This window comes from Pholis gunnellus (genome assembly GCF_910591455.1).
Source record: "Pholis gunnellus genome assembly, chromosome: 6".
NCBI classification, from domain to species: domain Eukaryota; kingdom Metazoa; phylum Chordata; class Actinopteri; order Perciformes; family Pholidae; genus Pholis; species Pholis gunnellus.
The window spans coordinates 16,756,157-16,779,475 of record NC_136532.1 but is presented as its reverse complement, the minus strand read 5'-3'; the positions used below and the strand labels follow the sequence as shown (position 1 = coordinate 16,779,475).

General features: G+C 42.0%; 1 protein-coding gene across 2 annotated transcripts; it reads right to left on the bottom strand.

Moving 5' to 3' along the window:
* Nucleotides 1-1,646: 1,646 nt before the first annotated feature.
* On the bottom strand, nt 1,647-22,943 carry mfsd3 (major facilitator superfamily domain containing 3). Of its 2 annotated transcripts, none has more exons than XM_079160552.1 (6): nt 22,880-22,943; nt 21,555-22,373; nt 13,090-13,237; nt 7,851-7,951; nt 5,602-5,711; nt 1,647-3,295 (listed from the first exon to the last, which is right to left on the bottom strand). In XM_079160552.1, exons 2-6 carry the CDS (start codon nt 22,252-22,254, stop codon nt 3,089-3,091), a joined length of 1,266 nt encoding a protein of 421 aa, XP_079016678.1. In that variant the 5' UTR covers nt 22,255-22,373; nt 22,880-22,943; the 3' UTR covers nt 1,647-3,088. The 2 variants fall into 2 exon arrangements, with proteins under 2 accessions (XP_079016678.1, XP_079016677.1); XM_079160551.1 differs by having other exon boundaries at nt 22,876-22,894.
* Between the last annotated feature and the right edge of the window lie 376 nt (nt 22,944-23,319).

Below are 23,319 nucleotides of genomic sequence, written 5' to 3'. Positions count from 1 at the left end.
TCTCTCACACTTGGTAACAAGTCTTACGCATTTCCCATAATAACTGTTATTATTCTACAAAGTTCACAGTCGACATTGTGAGGCAACACGCAGATCAAATCCAACAATCTATCACTACAATGGTAGCCGTGGCAGGGAGGGTGGCCCAGAGACACGCACTCTCTTCACGGGGGGTTTCTGCCAATCTGGCAACCACAGTGGGAGGTCTAACTCTCATCAGCGCTGTAGGATTCAGACCACTTGTCTACCTTCCCTTTCGCTCTCGTCTGCACACAGGCTTTAATATAGAGCTAGCAAATGATGTGCAATCAGTAGATTGTTTATTCAGAGATGAGTTTTCCAAATGTAATTTTCCAGTGTTTTTAAGTGCAAATAAAAGTGTATTAACCTCTATTGTATTGGGGTGGCAGTAACATCTTTTATTCAGGTAAAGTGACCATTTCAACCCTTTCAATTACTCTCCATACACAGGAAAACTAAATCCAATAAATTGAGAATTAAAGTGAATTTTTGACCTTGGAAACAGTTGACTAACACTTTCACCATGAAGTCAATTTACTAGTTCTAAGGTGTTTGATTGTATTACTTGATCCACGTTTGCCCAGTTGAAAGTTAATTTTCTCTATAATTCCATGACCACTGAGTAAACTCCATCTGCTGAGGAAGATCGGGTGAAATAATCTAAAGCTCCAGAACAGCTCCTAAATGAACCTCGTAGTGGGATTGTTTTTGAAACAGCCAACAGTTTCCCTTTTTCTTTGGCTTTTCCCCAAACAACATATTCAGTATATCACAGACACACTGGGCAAAGAAACCTTTACTCTCCAGAATACCAAAAGCATGAATAATAGCATTTTTTTTTAAATTCAAGATGGCATCTGGCTAACTAAAACCCTTATCTCAAGTGAAGGAAGCTAGTACTTGTACAGTCTAATGTAAATCTTAGCGTTAGGGATCTTTTGATGATTAATAGAATTACATACTGCTTTAAAAACTGCCCTGTGAAGCAGAAGAAGCCCTACTTCCATATACAGCATAGGTCTACACAACAAGTTTGCATAACACAATGAGGAGTGGGTTTTTCCTTTAAAAAAAACACCAAACTGAACAGGACTATCGCTCTTGCCGCTTGCTCTTTTCTGAGGATAAAACATAATCCTCTGTCCTCAAACCCTCCCTCTCTGTCGCCTATCCCACTACACAAACAGTACGCCCAGATAATGAGGCCGGGTGAGAAAGTGTAAAGTGGAGGTGTATTGAGGGGCCGTGTAAGCTGGCCTAATCCTCCTTCACAGCATTTGTTGTGTCATTAGAGCTGTATGGGTTGTGCGTCCTGCGACACGGGCCCTATTCACTCCCGTAGCCCTCAGCCAATGCACTGCAGAGTGTTCGGAGCAGCTATAAACCACAGTGGATTTTCGAAGGTGGGAATGTCCTCAGAGACCACACAAGACCTCACCCAAGGGGACAGAAAGTGTGGTAAAATCTGGTGACGGGAGGCAAATACCAGAGGTCACACACACACACACACACACACGCGCACACACACACACACACACGCACACACACGCACACACACACACAGAGACACGAGTCTAAGATTCATTCAGCAGCTTTATTTTTTGTGTAAATCTCATGGCAGAGGACCTGGCTACATGGATGAACCAGTAATGATGTAAAATGGCCCTATATTTATGTGTGTGGGTGAAAGCAGGTTTATTTTGGCTAAATTTGCTGACATTAATACCTTAATGCAAACCTATGCATCCTTGTTTTATCTGCCTGTCTCCATTATCAATTTTAAGACTTAATTTCTATGAATACATTCACTTACAGAGCCTGGTGAAAACAGATCATTCTACGCTGCGGTTTCATTCATATCTAGACTGGAGAAATATTCTATGTAGCACACAGTATCATGGATAGTTACACTATATTCTATCGTACATATTATTGACATAAAACACAAAGGTGACTTTAATTTGCCAGTGGTATTGGTCTTTTAAGTTTTATAAAGAACGTAGTTATTATCAGTTTATTGATAAGTCTGATTCTTTGATGAAAAACGTAGACAAGATGGCAACATGCAGTGTGTAAGGCTGAGGTTTCCTAAAGCGGTCAGGGTTGACCTGTACGATTCCAAGCGGAAAGGGATTTTACTTTGAAAAACTGTGCGTAATTAAACAGTAATGCTTCATTTCAACAGCTGTGCATTTTTATTCACTTTTTAAATAGATGAACAACAAAACAGTTGCATTAACTGCAACCCTACTTTGGCTAACTGTTGTAGCTCAAGTAACATAGTGTATGTATTGCAGCTATTCATTGTGAACGAGTGTATGCTCTACTTGGTGCAGCTACTGTATACATTTGCCTACTGTGTATCGTTCCATACAGCGCTGATACGAGGTAGTAGAGATTCATTCATTTAGAACTGTAAACGATACAACTCAGGAGATTGACAGACATATTTATACACCGTACAATATGATAGAACAAGCATCACACAGTAGCAATATTGCTTTTGGCTACAGCTCTTATTGCTGGCTTATTAAAACATTAAAATGGCTCAGATGATAAAAACAGCTTTGATTATATTTCCCTAAGTACTTCTCAACTCTCAGTACAGTACAGCTGTACGTCACCGCCAATTCATCACACTGATTGGATGCACCGATCCAATACTGTCCAGACAACTTATTACTCGATGTGCTATATAGTATCTGCAAGTTTCCTCACATTACAGTAAATATTAAGACTTTTCCAGACACTTCAAATGCAAAATAAATAAAAAGTAAGGCCATGTTTTGCCAGTAAAATGACAATTGTGCAAAAAAATTTAAAAAAAGAAGCACACTCTGTAGCAGAGTTTTTACCCACATGGCTGATTTCTCCTTAAAATGGCAGAACAAGAAAGTCAACTTATTTATGTCTTCTACACTGAAATGTTTTGCTGAAGTCATAAGTGCTATATTTATCAGAAGGAATTTTGAGGTGTCTGAATACTGGTAGTCAAACTAAAGTCATTTAATACAATTTCAGCACCTGCAGACGCCCCGAATCAGGATCTTTCACCCTGATCCTGATCTCACTTGGGCTGTTCTTTGAGCTGGTGCTCCCTGAGAGCACCGGTGAACGTAGCCGTCCACACGTGCAGGGCTGTCCCGGCGGAGAGGGTGAGGAAGAAGAGGAAGGCAACTTGGAAACCAAACCAATCCACCACGCCTCCGGCCAGAGCGCTAAATGTCAGCTTCCCCAGCACCTCCAGAGTCGCCAGGAAACTGTAGTGGGTCGCCTGATGGAGAGAGTAGAGTGGGGAGGTAGGGTGAGAGGGCAGGCACGATGAGAAAAGAGTAAGAGGAGGAGGTGAAGGAGCGGGAAGTGAGCAGAGAAAAGGACAAGGGGGAAGGAGGAAGGAGAGGGTTTGGAAAATAAAGGCACATTGTAAGTAAAAGGAGGGAGTAGTAGATGGGAAAGTAGAGAGGTGACACTTCATACTATCAACTTATCAGTTGATGTTTTTAAAAACCCGTAATACAAAATATCAACAGACAGAGACTAGATCAAAAGTGTGATTTTCAAGGAAAAAAACTAAAAGCAAAAGGAAAGGATTGAAGGGGGAAAGAAAATAAAATAAAGAAAACTGGAAGCCTGAAAGAGAAAGCGTGAGATCAGCGCCTGAGACGATGGATGGAGGCCAAACGAAGAAGAGTATCTGATCCCAGCCTTAAGGCGCGAGAGAGTGAGAGAGACAGATTACCTAATCTTACCTAAACCTCCTCCTGCTGCCCGAGAGCACGGCATTTAGGTGAGGCAGGTAACTAAACAACACAGGAGGACTCTGGCGTCACCGAGACCATTGCCTGAATAAATTCATTCTTTAGGTTTAGGACTCTTCTCTTCATTATTACAAACGTCTTTACGCCATCGAACAAAAATAGATTTAAATTGTAAGTTGTTCTGAGACGTTTTCATGGATAACTTACTCTTCTGCATTACAAAAGAATAAAGATAGAGCGAATGTGAACTTTTATATTTAGTGTGAAAGAGTTAACTTTCAGTTGGACATTTTACTGGTTTTAAAATTCACCAGTGTGAGCATTGTGATCACTTATACCATAAGCTTCTTTTACAGGATTAACAGTGTTTGTTTTGCTGTGCACCTTTTCCTTATAGCGATTCTAGAGCGAGAGCGGCAACAATTAGTCGTTTAGTTGATTAGTAGATTTACAGAAAAGGAATCGGCAACTATTTCCACCTTCTACACTGTGAGGATTTGCAGATTTTATATCCGTGTTAAGTGAGTATACTTTGTTTTTATTACTGTTGTACAGACAAAACAAGATATCTGAACTCTCGGAAATTGTGACAAACAATACAGAAATTATGTAGACTAGACGATTAATCACTTAATCAAAAAATAATTGAGTTAGCACAATCACTATTAAACCATTTCTCACTGGAAAACGACGACTTAAAACTGAAGTGGTATGAATGGGACGAGAGTTGAAGAACTGGTGGTGAGTTTAGACTACTGTGGTCTGCACACTGAGGTAGAGAACTGTGAGACCCTGTGTGACCACAGCTAAGTGGAGTGCCTCTTTTTCTGAGCAACTTGTTTAACAGATTTGGTTTCTATCTCCTGGGGATCGTTAACAAGCACTCTCACTATCAGCTTTCTGTCACTGGATAGCACTACCTTCAATAACACACACATATACACACAACGAGCGCAGCCCAGCTAATGCTCTCCCCTCCTGTGTGCGCATACACACACACACACACTGATTCACACACCGACACACTAACAATCAAACAGTTTATGTGTCATGAGAACCTCTGAAATCAAAGGCGGTTCTCATCACCACATGTTGGGATTGGTTCTCTTTGTCATTTATTTGATCAGTAACCAGATCCTAATATCTGTGCTACAGCCTGTGATTTGTTTCCCCTTTCTTCTCCACTTTAAGAGTGACAGCAATTTAAATGATAAATTGTCACCTTCAGAGATTGACTGAGTGACGAGTGAGTGGCTGCGTGAGTAGCGATCACCTCCAGGCAACGATGGCCCAGTTACGACGGGGACACGAGGAGTTATGTTAAAGAGGAGAAAACGAGAGAGGAGCGGAAAAAGTCGGAGAGCGTTTAAAGGACAAAGAAGTAGAGTGAGGTGGTAGGAGGGACAATTCCAGCGAGGGGGGGGGGGGGGGGGGGGGGGGGCAGAAAAAAAAGAAAGAAGCAATGAATAGAAACTGGGTCTGACACTTTCTGGGTGGAAACAGCTGATGTGAACTGACAGGTGTAGGTGACGATAGGTTTGGTACTGTATGTGGAGGATTTCCCTCTCCGGCACACACTGACAATCAAAGGAAATTACCTAAAATTACATAACGGCACAATTAAACCAAGACAGAAAGAGGAAAGAGGGGAAGGACGGAAGGAGGGAGAGAAGAAAAGAAAGTTTGTGTTGTCTGATGAACACCAAAGAATTCGACAATTAATCCCAAAACATTTGCGACAAAAGAGAAAAATGTATTACATAACAGCAGTCCCCGTCTGTGGGACGGGGCTGCTGGCAGGTATGAATAAAGTTTGCTTTACCTGAATGCTCTCCTCGGCCCTCTGAGTGCAATGCATCATGGTAGTGAAGGTGAGCGTGGTGATGAGCCCGCCCAAAAAGTGTTGAACACTCATACTCAGGACGGCCATACCTGAAGCACCGAACACACAAAATCAAGCAAAAAACAGACACAGAACGTCTTAGTGCAACTGTTAACTTGTTCTGAAACTATCAATTGTACACAGTTTGCTGCTCTGCTAGACTTCTCACTATACCATTCTATGTAGAAATCAAAGTAGAGAGAGACAAAGCAGCAAGAAACGGTAAGCTGCTGAAGTGTCTCCTCTCCGCCCCCCCCCCCCCCCCCCCCCCCCCCCACCCCCCATCGTCCCCAAAACACATGTAGCGTATCCTCTGAGGGGAAGTGGCAGAGCGGTGTTAGTGGGGAAACACAGAGGAACCACAGAGCCTATCTGTCTGTGCTCCCGCTAACACTGAATTATTCACTCAAGCCGCCAGAGTTTTCCCCGAATAAGACTCTTCAGTCAGCGACACAAGACTGTTGGAGTCACACAGATACACCGACTGATCAGACTGGAGGAGTGGGAAGCGGAGGGTTATCATGTAATATTGAAAAATCTGAAACTGAATGTTTTTCCGGGGGTTTTATTTTGGTTGAGTTTTCCTGAAATCTTTGTTCTGGGTTTAAAGTAAAGGGGGGAGAGGCCTCAACTTTCAGTCTGAGAGGCTTGATAGAGGAACAGACAAACTCAGGCGGAGATAAAAGGCGCAGATTTGAATCCCAAAAGCTTTGCGACTGGCTGTGTAACAGAATCAGATGTGTCATTCAGACATTAATAACGGAATGGCTCTCTGGAGAGAGAAAGAACATCTGCCTATCAATGTCCTCTGCATCATCCACTCTTGGGCTGTATTAGTGTTGAACATCTGGCTCAATCGGTAGGTTAGTAGTTCCTAACCTTTTTGTCGCTGTGTCTGACAATTTCTGTAACTTTCTGAAAAGACAATCCAACATTCATGAGAAAGTAAGCAGCAGTTTTAAATTCTGTGTGCAGTAATCCCCATATTTAAACAATTACTGTGTATCTCACCATCCGACCTGTTGTCAAGCTAAAGATGAAGCAATGTCTTATTGTGTCTGCACATCACAGCTTGAACATTTGAGTAGAACTAAAGAGTGATTTTGACTCGACGACAATTGATTCATTTTTCGAGCCTGAAGAGGTGAAAGAAAAAAACCTAATTGTATGAAGTAGAAATACTGTAGGATCTTCTCTTTTTAGAATCCGATAACGTATCTTGCAAACACTTTATGTATCTTGCGGCCTCTTGTTACAGGAAACTGATGAAGTGCTCAACAGTTTTAGGCCAACTGTTCGACAACCAACAGGCTCCAGGTCACCCGACCAAAGACCAGACAAGGAAAGGCGTCAGTTATTCTATTGTTTCCCTGTGAAGGTAAATATCTACTGTAAAATTGTGCTGTACAGACATTACCTAACTTTAATATAAATGTACTACCTGCCAGCCAAGGCGACAGAAGTCAGCTGACATATTCCATAAGAGAAAAAGGACAACACACACCTTATGTCACAAATATCCCGGGGCTGAACACATTGACAGAGTCAATGTATGTCATCATGTGGCCTTTGTTGAGATTGTCAGAGGTGTTGGCTCAACGCTCATATTTTTGAGTGTCTTTTAGTCATTGTTGCGAAAGCATAGTCTCATTGTTCCTCTTTTCAAATGCAGTCCTGCTGTGTTTGGTGTATAGCATCATGACTTTCTTAGCCTTTTGTTACTCACCACATTACATCAGTCTGTAGCTTTTATGACTGATTATGTAGCATATTCAAACGGTGGCCTTTAAAAATGCTGATTGCGTTGAATAAACAGTTCTTATTCTCAAGAAAACATAATTTAACCTATTCTAACTATAATATAGTCAGTGTGACTATCCTTGTGCGTTTATCATAAACTCACATTATAACGCTGTGTTTTTACATGTACCTGCATACTAATGATTCAGAAGACTGGCGGTTCAAATGAGGACTGCATGCATATGGGATCAAGATCTGTAAAGTTTAAATATGTAAATCTACAGAATTCAATAAACAACATGTGGTGTGCTGATACACTATTCATGGGAAAGAATAACAGACTAACAGGGTCACTCTAACTTCTGTTAGGAGTAGGACTACATAGAATAAGGACAAATGGTAATATGTGTCGTTAAACTGGTGTCTGTGACTGTATTTGTGTCTCTCACCTTTCATGAGTGGTGATGGTTCCAGTATGGTGAGTAGAGAGCTCTGGAAGACCATGCTGATGGTTCGCAATACAAACACACGTCGCATCATAGCCCCGATGCTGCGGAGAGACCAGCAAACCAGCCAAGTATCAGAGAGATGTTCAACAACTTTGAGGTTCGAGTGTTATTGATGAGCAGTGTGATATGTGGCGACAGGGGCTCAAGGTTAGTACATTTGGAGACACTGTGTTTTTTCTTTTCATGTTTCTCACACACACACACACACACACACACACACACACACACACACACACACACACACACACACACACACACACACACACACACACACACACACACACACACACCTACATGCGCACACGGTAGCATGTGTGCACGTGCTTAAGTCAACAAGTCCCCAGACACTAATTGATTCCCTGTTAGTGCATGAAAATCATCCCCCTGTGGGTTTGGTTTGTGACGTAATCAATAACCTAAGGAGATCCCCAGCATGAGGAAGATAATTAATCACTGTTAACACATGCACACACACACAAACACATACAAACGTTGTGTGACATCAGGGATTAACGATGCCAATCACTCAGAGGATGCCTGCCACTCAAAGGACTGTGTGTGTGTTTGTTTGTCTTTTTGCATGTAATTATTTATGTGTAAAAAAAAAAAAGCTGTGAGGGAAAAAGGAGCCGGATATCAGATTTAGTTGGATAAGAGCACTGAGTAAAACAGTTCCAGTCCATGATTGAGATGTAAAGTTCAATGTTCTTCTCAGCAAAGTTTACCAGTTAATTTCATTATCCGGCCTCATGAGACGAGGCCCTGATCTGTATTTGGCTAAGCAGTTGACCAAACTCTGATCTTCTGATGAATATTGATCTCTGAATGTGTTCCATTTGTATCAATGTGGACCAAAGCGACAGGAAATGAGGAGCGAGTGAGGACTGCTGACATGCACCACACTTTCACCGGGTATGTTCGGATTATATGGTACGAGCTGCAACTAGCAAATATTTTCCTAATTGACTAACCGGCAGATAATTTTCTTGATTGTTTGATCTATAAACATTATAAAACAGAAAAATGCCAACCACAATGAACTAGAGCCTATGGTGACGTACGAGTGTATGACATTAGATTTATAAGATTTAACATTTTTGCATATTTGATCCAGTGACTATAGACAAAGAATCTCCAACAGAAACACTTAGTTGCTCTCAAATACCATGATAAAATAAACTCATCTGTGTATGTGATTAAGAGTTAGTATTACAAAAAATATTTTCAAAAGACAGAAGACCACCTGCAGTAAACACTTTCTTTGACTCTTTCATAAGTACTTCTGACGAGCTAAACATTTTGCACATATATCTATTTAACTTTAATTTCAGTGCAAGACATCGCCTCACTCTCACTCTCACTCTCACTCTCTCTCTCCCTCCACCCTCCTCTGTATCCTCTCCACCAAACCTTTCCTTACCTCTCTACTGGAAAACCAATCCTGCATCATTCACATGCTAAAGACATTCTTCTCTCTGCTGCTCCTTTACCTACCTTCTCAATGACAGTCTTTCATATCACGCACTCTCTAGAGCTGCTGAGGGGTGTGTGTGTGTGTGTGTGTGTGTGTGTATGTGCATGTGTGTGTGTGTGTGTGTGTGTGTGTGTGTGTGAGAGAGCGAAGGAGGACCTGCCTGGCTGCCACCTCACACGGGCCGGGCCCAGATAAGAATAGCTATGTTCTCGGGTTGCCAGTGGCAGTTGTAAAGGGGGTCATTCACTGACCACTCAGCCATTTCTGATGGTGGGGAGGATAAACCTTCCAATTGAGCTTTTAGAGGTGGGACTGCAGCCTGCTGGACAGCCCTCTCTCTGTGTGTGAATGTGTGTGTGAGTGTGTGACAGAAAGAAGTGAGGAAGGAGAAGTGACACTGGACGGTTCATACAACCAAATACATACAAATAATCTAGAACTGAGTCGTTATATCTTCTACTTTGCACACATTTCTGCTAATAGATCATTGAGTCAATATAAAAATCCACACAGATTTTATTTTCTAAAGAAATAATCTTTTTATCATCTATCATATACTATCTCAGTTGATTGCAATTTAATTTTAACGAGGGTTGGGGAAATGATTATTATGAATTATTAACTGATTCATCAGCTGTCATTTAACATATACTGGCCTTACAGAGGTGCTTCAATTACAGGTCAAATAAGATGACATACAATGTATCTGTTCCAAATGACTGTGTAGTTGACTTTTAAATGTTGTTAAAGGAAAAGGAATAGCAGTTCCCACACATTCTTTCCCAATAGAGACACCAGAAACTGGAACCAGTAAAGACCGACAGACTGAATCTTAACAGTCCTAAGACTGATGAGTCGAAATGGCTTTTATGCATCTGACCCTCAGAAGTATTTTCGATGAGTTTTTTCTGTTGGTGTGAACATTTTACTGCCTTTACAGCTTACAGATTCCTTTACAAGCGAGATGGAGGGAAAGAGTGAAAGATTAAAAGCCAAAGTATAACAATGACATCTTTTGACAGTGCTTTCCCCTCAAAAAAAATGTTGCCTTTGGAGGCTTACTCTGCGTTAGCTAGGGAGACATTACATAAGGAGAAAACCAGGACAAAAAGACATCAGACAGAGCACAGGGTAACTGACATGTGTCAACGAACAGGCAAGCACACAAACACTAATACATGAGCAAAAGGCACAAGCTCAACCACAGTATCTCTATTCATCTTCACCCCTTGATGTAGTAAATTGGCTACATCGCACATTCTAGATGTGGATGGAAGGAAGGAAAGATGGTTGGATGTTTGTTTAACACACAATATGTAATTTTCTGGCTCACTGTGGGTCTCTCATTTAAAATAATAACAAAAGACAGAACGTGGTCACATTGTGAAGTAAAGTGGGATCATGGTGGAGTTGTCGTCTTCACCACCATTGTCGTCATTGGAATCAGCTTCTCCCGACTAGGATCTCCTTTGGTGCTCATTATTTAGGAGGTTTTTACCGGGAGTCTAATTACCCGCAGAGGTCTCCTCATCTCCAAAACAATCGGACCAGGTGATACAAATCGGTAAAATTACTGAATAAAGCAGTTTCACGTTAAGAATCTGTGTTATAACAAACAAACCGAGCTGCCGCTAACATTTACTCAGCTTGTTTCTCTGATAACATAAGATCCAGACGTCCAATAACTTAATACCATTAAAATACTTTGTTAAAAAACGACCAAGATCTCAAAAGTGTATTGTAAAAATGAGGCTTCAAACTTGGAAAAAAAGTAAATTCATGACCGTTTACGCTGTCGCATGCGCAGAGAGGATATGATGTCATTGACAGGAGACCAAATGAAGCGGACAGTTACCTCGACAAAAATCACGGATTTCTCTGGGTTTGAAAATTGTTGGAAACATTGGAGATATTATAGGCACACAGCTAAACAAAACATATAACATAGCTCCACTTGTTTCTAGACATTTCACTGCGGGAAATGTACATATTCTACTTTTAGGAGTACAATAACGCACAGTGTGGAAACTAACACACTATCCTCTACAAAGGCATTGTTGTTATTTATAGCTCTTATTACATCACACTGGCCATAGGCAGGGCTGTGCTGTGATGTGATCCTAGTATAAGCAGACATAAAACCTTATGCAACAATGGTCAGCCACAAATGGCAGCGGCAATGTGCTGAAGGGGAAAACATGTAAAGGTTAAATTCAATACTGAAACAACCTGCTATAGAAATCTCCTAATGCATGCTCATCAATATTATAAGTCTGCATTAACCACTGTATACCTGTGCTAATACACATCTAAAGTCATACAAATCACCATAATAAGTCAAATCTAATATACTGCAATACTGCCATTTGATATATTAATCATGAAGTCTACATCCTAGTATCTTTCTTTAAATTTGAGAATTAAATTCAACTACAGTTGCACGTTGCCTCTCTGGGTTCAAACCCTGAGGGGTGTGTACGTGTGTGTGTGTGTGTGTGTGTGTGTGTGTGCGTGCGCATGAGTGTGTGTGATGGATTGGCTGCTCATGCTGCTCACACACCACACACCAGACACAGGGGGTCCCTGAGCTCTCAAACAAGGCTATGTTTACTTAAATTACAGTACACACACAGTCAGACAGGCAGAAACACACACACACACACACACACACACACAAAAGTCTAAGAAGAGTACAAAAACAGGAAGAACAGGCCCAGAGTGATGAGGAAGAGGTAAAGGAGGAGGAAGCAAGCTGCAGGAAAGAAGGAGTCAGTGTACACAAAAAGCTTGGAGGAGGAAGAAGAAGAGGAGCAAGATGAGCAGGAAGAAGATGATGATGATGGAATTGTTACATCTGATGGGATGAGAGCACAGAGTATGAGGCAGTAAGATACATGTTGGTGCTGTGGACTGGACTTTATCAATCCTCACTGCCGGAAACTAAAACAGCAGTTTTACAGCGGAGCAGGCCTGGTTTTTCTGTCCTATAACAGCTCGTTTTCACCTCATTGACTCTTGGCTTGGCTTGTTACTAAAAACTGTTACATTCACCTTCTAAATATAGCCTTGTGAACAACTCTATTGAATATGTGGACTTGATGACAAAAAATAGGTACGTTCGTGTGTCGTCTATGACTTTTACAAATTTATAAATTATCGAACGTGCTAAATACATGATTGGGAGCATTTCTATTGCCTCTCCACAGCTCTCAACATGGCGCCGGCCGAGCAGGCGGCTCGCAGCTAATGGTGCCAACAGCTGAAAAAGTGCAAACAATGGCAAAAGTGCGGACAGGGCTAGTAGCGTTTACCTGAGGAGGAACGGAGGGTCTGTGCTACGCGTTTGCGCCGGCGCTATCACCTGTAACCGCCACATGAGCGCAGTCGGCGGCTGTCAGCTAGCCAGTGTGGTAAGGTCACATGCACTAAAAGCAGGCTATGTCAACCAAACAAGGAGAAGCTTTGATTACAACACACAGAGAGGTAGAGCGAATTCATTCCCTGCTCAGGAAGACATTAGTCCTCTATATGTTTACATAGCAAATAGTTGTTTGTTGCTATGTTAAAGCTCTAAATATCAAATTTAGCACCTTTGAGGGAAAGCACCGAATACGATATGAGTCCCAAAATGCTACTGCCATTCAACAGCGATCATGGTGAAGACAGTGCTAACCTGGTGAGAATAACAGTGTTGATGAAGGCTACCTGAACTGAGCGAGCAGCACGCCTCCCAGGGCAGACCCACAGATGGAGAAGCCCATGGCGATAACACCGTTCCAGAAGCCGAGCTCCCTGGCGGTCATGTGATGATCCAACAGGAAAAGCGGAAACATGGTCACTGCCCCCTGCTCACCTGTATACGTCGTGACAGAAGAGACAGGTGGACAAGGGACAGAGGGAAGATCAGGAGATAAAAAGAAGATGAGAGACAGAGGAAGAAGAGGAGGGAAGCAAGAGAGAGACTGGAATTAGTTATTCAGTCGGATATGATGATGGTTGGACATACAATTGATAGAACATGTATTATGTACTGTATGTCTCTGACTAAGCATTGCTATTTTTCACCTACAGTAAATATGTGAGACACTTCCTGAACACACACGCCTATTCCAATCACAGTCAAATACGATGAGGATGTCGTACCGATCTGTTTAGCCTGCAAGACTGAACAACATGGTTTTCCTGAGATGACAACTGCCGAATCAAATACAGCGCACCGAGGCCTATTCCTGGAAAGTGTCAATAATAGATGCCTGACAAGAAAAAGAATACCCTCAGTCACTTTATCAAACGGGGCCTAGTACTTTTCCTAAAGCACCAAAAGGAAAACACAACAAAAACACAAAAACTTCCACAGATGAAACAGACCTCACAAAGACCTTTCAGTCAAAATAAAAAGTTTCAGTCAGACAATAAGACTTTCTCTGTGTGGCGTTGAGTGTGGGGGTAATGTTCTGCTGAACATTACAGTAAAATATTCAGTGGCGCCGACTATACGCCATTATTATATTAATGGAGACTGACTTCAGAAAGACAGTGGGACCAAGGAGCTGCGTGAGTGACAGCTTGGCTCCCAGACTGCTGTCAAAGACGACGCAACACAACGCGACGACTCACTCACTCAGTCAGCCAGGAGACAAACAAAAATAGAGAAGGAAGAAGAAAAAAAAGGCAGATGAAACAGACTGAAATAAAAAGAATGAGAAAGCCGAGAAGCTCCCAGTGATAGGGAGTGCAGCAGTAGAACGAGAGTGTCACCACTGGTGTGACAAGCCAGCAGAAACATGGCGTAGGAAACACTTCTGTCACTCAGGTTTCACTGTTGGCAACCTACTCATAGCTAATAAAGACGGGGATGACCACGTTCAAGTTGGTAATGACAATTAAATCCAATTAGATAGGTATGGAAGGGACCAAACAGATCTATCTGTCTGTGTTTTTCTTTCAGGTAAAGTATAAGAGACAAAGAGGAACGAGGAGAGTCAGAGGTAATCACACGAAACGAGCTACTGAGCAGTGTGTACTTTGCACTATGGGCTAGATAATAAACTGAGTTGAGTGACTGTAATATCATTTTTACAAATAAGTCATATGACAGCAACATGTCAACATTATACTCCTAAACCCATGATGTATTCAAATTCAAGCTAATAGACTTACAGTTCGTATTTACAATACATCATTACATTACTCTCTCCTCACACCCAGTGGGAGCTGCACTGATACACTTACACCCTCTCTGTGCATTATTCACATTGTAATATATGTCATCCTCTGTGCTGAACTTAGCCGTAACCATATTAGTCATAATAAAGTAAACATTGGCAGCAGCAGAACCCATGACGCCCGGGTTGTTTACACATGGTTCTGTGCTCCCGTTCCCGTCTGCCTGTTGTTTAGCTCAAAGCTCAGAGCTTTCAGTCCTGCCTTCAACTAATTATTTCTTTAAAGGGGGGGGGGGGGGGCGTTCGTGCAGACAAACACAAGCAGGCTGATTATTCCTTTCTATAAATATTCTCAAAGCAACAATTGTCCATTTCAGCAGGGATTTCATTAGACATCCGCAAAGATTAAACAAGCAGAATGAAGGGGAAGGAGAAAAGGGTGGAACAAGAGCGAAAGGGGGGAGACGATGAGAGAGAGAGGGGGGGGGGGGACAGAGGGGGTAGAAAAAAGAGGGAGGAGTGGAGGACTAAGTGTGAAAAAATAAATATAAGGAAATAAAGAAAAGGGCAGAGAGAGAAACGGCAGTAAAGGTGTAAAAGGGGCAAGAGAAGAATAAATGAGATGTACGGCAGGAAATGACAATCATAATGCATTTATCTCAAAAAACTACAAAAAAAGATGCAAGTTAAATGACACAGCTAAAGACAATGGAAGGGGGGGGGGGGGGGCAAATGAACAGAGACATTGTTAGGAGGTTAGCGAAGAGGAAAGAGAGGAGGGATGGCAGGCTCATAGAAAACACTGTTTATGTTTACAATAGAGGCAGACAGCACAGAAAGACAAAACGATTTAACATTAAGAGAAGTAACAGGGCAGTTTGTTTTTAAAGGTGCTTTGTGACATCAATCATTTACTAGACTTGCGAGCAGGTAGAGTGAGGTCCACGCACCGTGAAATAAAGACACGGAGAGAAACACAACTATTATATTTTCTGCAGTTTCTGTCTCTGTGTTTTTCTTCTGATAACAAGTGTGGTGTTGTTGCACTTATTGTTGCTGTCCACTGAAAACCATGTATGCAGTGATCTAGAGTGTTTCAGATTAACTTTATTTGGTTTACTACATGAGCTTAAAAACCCATTGGATTGTCTGAAAAATGCATCGTCTCAAACCTGAAGACAGGGCTCACTTCAAAGCTCATGAAAAGTTGAGATTTAGGAGATACATGTTTTTCAAAGGACGACTTTATGTTACACAACACTGTCAATCAAATCACGTCGACAGAGTCCAGATGAGAGATTAGCAGAGTTGTTTAGTGTTACTCATACAACACAATATAATATAATATAATCATATACTATTAAATGAGGTATTTTTTCTTATTTAGTCATAAATAAACAATATATTACATTTTATGGATAAATGCTAAAGATTATAAACTTTTCAGATGCTTTAAGGGAAGTGAGAGGAAAATAAAGGAGGCAGGGTTGTTTTATTCATCCAAGTTATGAAGGCCACTTCACGGCAACATTAATAATTTGTTAACTGACATTAAAACAAGTTCATCCGAAATCGTCAACTGGAAATAATTAAACTGTTTCATGGCACAAAATAGAAAGGGGTCACTGTTTTAGCAATGCAAACAGAGCTAAACCTAGGTTTTCTTAACAGCCAACAACTCAGAATTTAAAACACTGTTTGTCATTTTCAGCTTTATGAGAAAACTGGTCTTAATTTTGATAAAACAATACCGCCAACAGTACCAAAAACAGAAAGTATCTCCTGTGTCTTAGTTGTTTTAGGACCGTTATTCCAAGTTATCCCGATTATTTTAAAAGAATTCTACACAAAACACTTTAGTCTGTATGAGATGGGGGAGATGGCCTGTGAGTATGTGTGAATGTTGGGTGGTAAAAGCGAGGGATCGGAGGAGGATATGGGTGAGATGAGGGTGAGATGAGGGTGAGAGGTCGACGAGGACAGTGGGGTGAAATCCTGACGTCCACGCTGCAGCTTAGACTAAAGAGCTGGCAGAGCAGGAGAGATCACTGAGGACACTCAGCAGAACTATATCATCACTTCCTGCCGAGAGCATGGTAAACAAGGACAGGTTCATACATAGTACATGTTGGAGAATAGCGCACACACACACACACACGTCTATGTGCATACACATGCACACACACTTTTCAGCTCCCCAGTCTCCCTGGGGATAAAAGCAGTAAACAGAGCCCTGTCTATACACACCTTTACAATATCCTATGCATATTAGTTGATTCACACACACACACACACACACACACACACACACACACACACACACACATACATACACACACACACACACACACACACACACACACACACACACACACGGAGTCCCTGCAGATCAATGTAGATGTCGAGGAGTTCTCTGTGGCCCTCCGGGGGTCATGGACATGGGAAAACACACTCTTTAACTATGCATGAGCAAGAGAGCCACCATCACCTAACCCTGCTAGCTTACTGGGTTGATTTTGTTTGTTTTCTGCGTTTATTTTCTCAGAAATTATGTAATATTAATATCCATTCTGGGTCTTAAGAGTAAATATCCCCTTAATGTAAACGATCTTTCAAGAATTGCTGCAGGAACTTGGCTGTGCTACAGTTCCATAATGTCTTTAAGTATACAGTTGTATTTGTTGGTTATATGAAAAAGCAAGATTTCAGTGTTCAAATTAGATTCAATTAGATCCACAAATGAAGAAAACAATTACTACACTAAGATTTACTCAAATTAAAGGACCGGGGTCAACCGTAGGTCTGAAAGGAATAGAGATGGTGTTGAAACACACCAAACTCAAGACAACAATTAATAAAGTTATTAGTGTTTTCTAATGCTATCAAAGCTTTGTTCACATCAGTTATTTGATGTAAGTTCAACACATAACAAAACAGGCCAAAATTATGAAATATTATTTGTTGATGTAAGCATGTGATGGTGCTTTTTTTTATCAAAAAGACAGAAAATCCACTTTGTATTTAGCTCAATATGTGAGATTTATGGAGCCAACAATGTGGATAAGACTTTTGAACATGCAGAAAGATCTGGAGCCTATAGGTTTGTGCACGGATAAGTGTGTTTATCTCTGTTGCCATTTCGCTCTCTGTCTTACTCAGGGCACCATGTGGTGGTTGTTCATTTATTCATCCCTTCCTTCAGCCTCCCTCCCTGCAGTCCTTCTTTTTCCCTCTGGAAAATACCCCCCCCTCCCCTCCAACACTCCCCAAGTTTCTCTCTTCTCTCATTCCCACTCCTCCACCTCCCTTCATATCTCAGGACTCCATGACCTCCCCGAAACCTTCTGCTGGTGCCGATGTCTCTGAAAGTGCTCTGCTGACTGGACTGTAGGTTTCATATCAACACCAGGATGTTTGGTTTGAGTGTGTATGTGTGAGTATTACAGACCGAACGTGGAGGGTTGAGGTCGAGAGGGTAAAGTGAAGGCTTTGAGGGCACTGTTTGTAGGGCTGCACTGAGGGTACAAATATTTTTTGAGTCTTTAATTAATTCAAAACAAATGTATGAAAGAAAGTATTGCCCTGCTCATCTCCAATACTCACACATACACACTGTGTGTGTACTGTGTGTGTGACCTCCCCATGGTCATACCTACATGACTATGGGGAGGTCATGGAGTCCCTTCATATCTCAGGACTCCATGACCTCCCCGAAACCTTCTGCTGGCGCCGATGTCTCTGAAAGTGCTCTGCTGACTGTACTGTAGGTTTCATATCAACACCAGGATGTTTGGTTTGAGTGTGTATGTGTGAGTATTGGAGATGAGCAGGGCAATATTTTCTTTCATACATTTGTTTTGAATTAATTAAAGACTCAAAATATTTTTTTGTACCCTCAGTGCAGCCCTACAAACAGTGCCCTCAAAGCCTTCACTTTACCCTCTCGACCTCAACCCTCCACCTTCGGTCTGTGGATGGCCATCCCTCTTTCCCTTCTTCCTTCAGAGATTGTATGGCAGAGAGAGACATGCATTTACAAAGCATGTTGAGTAAAGCTCACAAAAAACAAAACCTGCACAGTAGAGGGCAATGGTACATCATTAAACTTGATGCAATTTGCCATTAAACAATGCAAGAAGAGGAAAAAGAGAGCCTTGTCAATGGCTTGTTTGTAATAAGTGGTTTCCATTCCAATATTCACATGAACATGAGTACATGAGTACATGAGCACATGAGCCTACTAGCCTCTACCCAATATACACTCAGTTGCCAGTTTATTAGGTTCGTCCTGCTAAAATGATTGCAGTCTAATACAACAGCACAGCAATAAATCCTACCTTCATGAAGGTTTCTGTTGAAATTGTACTGCATCACAATGACAGTTGTTTCTAATATTTAGTCAAACCCATTTAAATCAATGAGATGTATCTAATAAACTGATAACTGGGTGTATTTTATCATGAACTATTGTGGTTGCCCTTTTGGAGGAAACGGTTAGAGTGGAGTATTGGGACAAAGCTTCTCTTTTTACGTGTTCATCCATCCGTCCATTCCTCCGTCCACCTGGTCAGTTCCCAGGGAAAGCCACCATCAGGGGCCACCATCAGGGGCCACCTCTTCTCACCGTCATTCACGCCTCTTGTCAAACATACAGGGCTACTATAAAAAACACTGTGCAACACTGTGGAACACTGTGGCATCACTTAGGGATGAGTCGCTGATTGCAATAACAGTATGAGAACATTGCAGGACTTGCAATGCAAAGTATTTCAATTCAAAGCATTGAAACTGTTGATATAGCTGAAAAATTGGGGGAATGTTCCTCAAATTGTCAAATTATAGTAATCAACACTTTGCAGTATGTTAAAAAGATAACGAGGAATGCCATTTTAGCTATAACTGTGTTTTACATGCCAGCACAGAACTGAACAGTTTGTTTTCCTACATATGACAACAACAGGATATTAAAATGTGTGTATCCAAAATTTGAGCTCATCTGCAACTCAAAACCTCTCGTTTGCCTATTTCCCCCCCCCCAAGCCTTCCGTCCGTCCGTCCGTCCCTCTTAGTCTACCCAGACAGTTCTCCCATCATGCCTGTGGCCTCAGATGGCACAGAGGTCACAGTTCAGACACGAGGCTCTCGATGATTGGCCGCTGTGTTGGACCCAGCGCAAACTCAGAGTTCATTAGGGATAGATGAGGGAGAGGGGGGGGGTCTGTGTTTGTGTGTGTGTGTCAGTGTTTGCTAAGCGAAGAGGGGGGGGGGGGGTTCAGACAAGCAGATCACACAAACATACCCACACAACCCTTGAACAAAAACAACACTGTCTCACATAGGCAATTATGCTGGCACATCCAGGCCTAATCTAAAATATTACACAATATATTTTCCTCCGCAAAGACGGGAAATATTCAGACGGCTTCAGCAGGAATATCTAACGAGTGATACGGGTCTTAATGAATCTACCGAGAAAACACTAACTACTACAGTAATTCTTGTTGTAATCATGAGCATCAGCCGATGGGGAGTGTTCGTGTGACAGAGAGAGTGTTTGGGGGGGGGTTGCTCTCCAGACAGATTAGGGGGTCCAGCCAGCCATCATATTTTGTCTAGTAGTGTCGTCTGCTGGGACTCATCCGATTACTGAGGCACTCTTAAAACTCTCAAAAACACACACACACACACACACACGCGCGCACACAATCTAAAAACAAAGGCATTTACATTCAGCACATACACAAGTTAAATCTATGCAAATATGAGACAATTATATTCCCACCACCCACATACACACTCTCTCACACACACACACACACAGACACACACACACAAAGACACATCAGCATGATGCGCTGTCTTCCATTTCGGTTTCTGAACGCAACAGACACAAAGACACTCTAATCCTTACATAATCCCCTTCTGCTACCAAACACCAAACTCTGGTGGTATCGACTCTCTCCCACACACACAAGCTTGACTGATCCAAAACTACTTTCAGTTTTTTGTTTCTTATTGGAACCATCTCATTCACATACAAAACTTACTGCATGAGCGCAATATGCATTCAAACTAACATTGTCTTCTTGCTCAAGTGCCTTAGGTTTATACTTTTATAACTGAGACATTGAAAACAACTGCTTTATCTCAGCAGGGCCTGTATTTTACAATGTGCACACAGGACCTGCTAAGGCACAATACATTGTCAAGTAATAATAACTTCCCAAACTTTTCCAAAACACTCACTCCTCAGTTCTGTCTTCATGGACACACCAACAGAGACATCTAGTGGAGAGCTCTGGGTCCTACATTAAGGCAAGAAATGTTCACAGCGGGATAAAGCGGGACCATTTCAGGAAACTTTTCATTGCTAAAAGTAAGTGTGTTTTTCTTTTTGTCTGTCTAGTCTGTGAACGGAAAGCTAATAAAAACTGATAAGCTTATAAACTGGTCTCCCATGTATGGGTAGATGAGATGGAGGTGCTCCTATTTATGTTTTTCTGTGCTTTCTCTTCCGATCATGTCAATCATGAGCGCATTCTGCGCACATAATTAGAGCTGCAAAAATGTGTTGATTAATCAGTTAGTGGATCGAAATAAAATTGATCTGAAACAATTTAACTGATTAATCGTTTCAGTCATTTATCAAACTCAAGCATTCTCTGGTTCCAGCCATTCCAATGCGATGATTTGCTGCTTTTCTATGTTTTATATTATTGTACACTGAATATCGTTGGACATTTGAGGACATCGCCTAGAAAAATGTGAAGGAGCTGGAGAAAATGTCACTTTTTTGTGACATTTTATAGATCAAACAATTGATAAAGAAAATGATCATCTAGAAGCAGCCCTAAAAACAAAGTACAGTTTCATCTGAGAAGGTTCAGACATAATATAAGTATTAATATTAGCCATAGGCTGCAAAGATAATATAATTTAAAAGATTTTGGTCTCCAGTATTTGAGTAATTTATGAGTCTGGTGCGTGCAAATTAATCGAACTCACCTAGTTTGTATGTCAGCACATACAGGACTGTCCAAGGGGTGCCCGGCACTGCCAGCATCTTCCTCCACACTCTCCATGGCCTCATAGCGTCTGCTCCCTGCCCTCCCCTCCTGCTGCCATCTGCCTGTTGGCCCCTCAACGTCTCATCGTCCAGCACAGGGGCCCCCCACACAAACAGTGCAACGCCTGCATATACAAACGTCAGCAGCATAAACATCCAGCTCCATCCGGCCACGTCAATCACCGCCAGCAGCCCACCTCCTGCAAACACAGATCCAGCTTTATAGCCCACGACTTGGGCTGTGTTGCCCAGGCCCAGCTCCCCGCGACCTTTCAACAACCCCACCGCGGCCCCGTCTACAGCAATATCCTGGACAGAAGCCAAGGAGTTCATGGCCAACAGGGTTCCTGCTACTCCCCAGATATGTGCTTCTGGGGCCAGGGCAGCACTGGCGAGGCACGTCAGAGCCAGCCCAGACACTGTCCCCACCAGCCAGCGGCGCTTCGTACCAACCCGGTCCACAAAAGGGGCCCAGAGCACCTTGAGGACCCATGGGAAGTAGAGGATCTTGGTGAAGCCAATGCGGGTTAGGGAATGACCAGCTCCACGCAGGTAGACCGGAAGCAGGGAAGACTGGAGACCATAGGGGATGCCCTGGACAAAGTACAGCAGGCCCAGGAAGACAAGTTTGTCATTCATGATCTACCGCCACAAGAGAGCCTATAACTGAGCAGACAGCACTGGTCCATGGGTCAGGTCAGTTTGGATGAAAGGGGAGATCCTCAAATGGACTGGTTGACTCAGATGAACTGATCGACCTGAAATGAAACGACAGAGTGTGAGGTTCAGGGTTATTGATGCTGAAGTTACGATCTTGTTGAAGAAGACATGGGGTAATTAAAGACTGCCACAGCTCGCGCAAGCAGCCTTAAAAGGATGTGTCTGCGCCGCTGTTTTACTGGTCGAGTCTGCCCAGCTCAGTTATCAGTAACGTTAACCCAGCTAGCGTTAGCTCCTCAAAGTCAAACGACTAGTGGACATAAACGTGTTAAATATAACGGTGACCACGTGTGTTTTCATCATTTCAATTATATCAGAACACAAACGTGACTCTGCGTCGTTGACATTGTGCCGACAGGTACAACAGTTAAAGTTTGTTGACAAACTGACAGACTAGCTACCGTTAGCTAGCTAGCCGTCATGCTAACATTAGTAGACCAATAGCTTTGAAACACATGTACAGCATGGCAATAGTAGAAGGGGATTATGTCGCAATCATACAAATTGTTCTATACGTTATGAGGTAAATTAACACCTAACCTACTGAGATAGAAAGTTGGTTAGCCTAGCGTTGGCTAACCGGGAGAAGGTGCTCCTCTTGTTTATAGTTGTGAATAAGATATGAGGTTGCCAGGTTCTATGACAGCAATCCCTCTTCTGCAGATGGCAAACAAGCGCTCGTCTGTCATTTGTAACGTAAAAGCACGTGCCTGCTTTCTACCGTTTAACACGAGTTGATAAATTGTCAGCTATTATAGTGCAGTAAAAACATTTTACTACCTAAACCTGGGTCCCTTAATGACACTAAAATATATGTAATCTATCACCCACTCTGTGATTCATTCATTGTGTTTGCGGATTGAGACTGCTGTTAACTGTATTGTAATTTCTAAAGTTATGTTTTTACGATAGATTGAGGCAAAATACGTGGTAGCCTGTGCATCATATATATATATATATATATATATATATACACACACAGTA

Coding starts and splice junctions, on each gene's coding strand:
- mfsd3 (XM_079160552.1), bottom strand. CDS start 22,254: ATGAATGACAAACTTGTCTTCCTGGGCCTGCTGTACTTTGTCCAGGGC. Junction 7,952..13,089: donor GTGCTGCTCGCTCAGTTCAG/GTAGCCTTCATC, acceptor GTCTCTCCGCAG/CATCGGGGCTATGATGCGAC. Junction 5,712..7,850: donor ACCATCACCACTCATGAAAG/GTGAGAGACACA, acceptor TCGGTGCTTCAG/GTATGGCCGTCCTGAGTATG.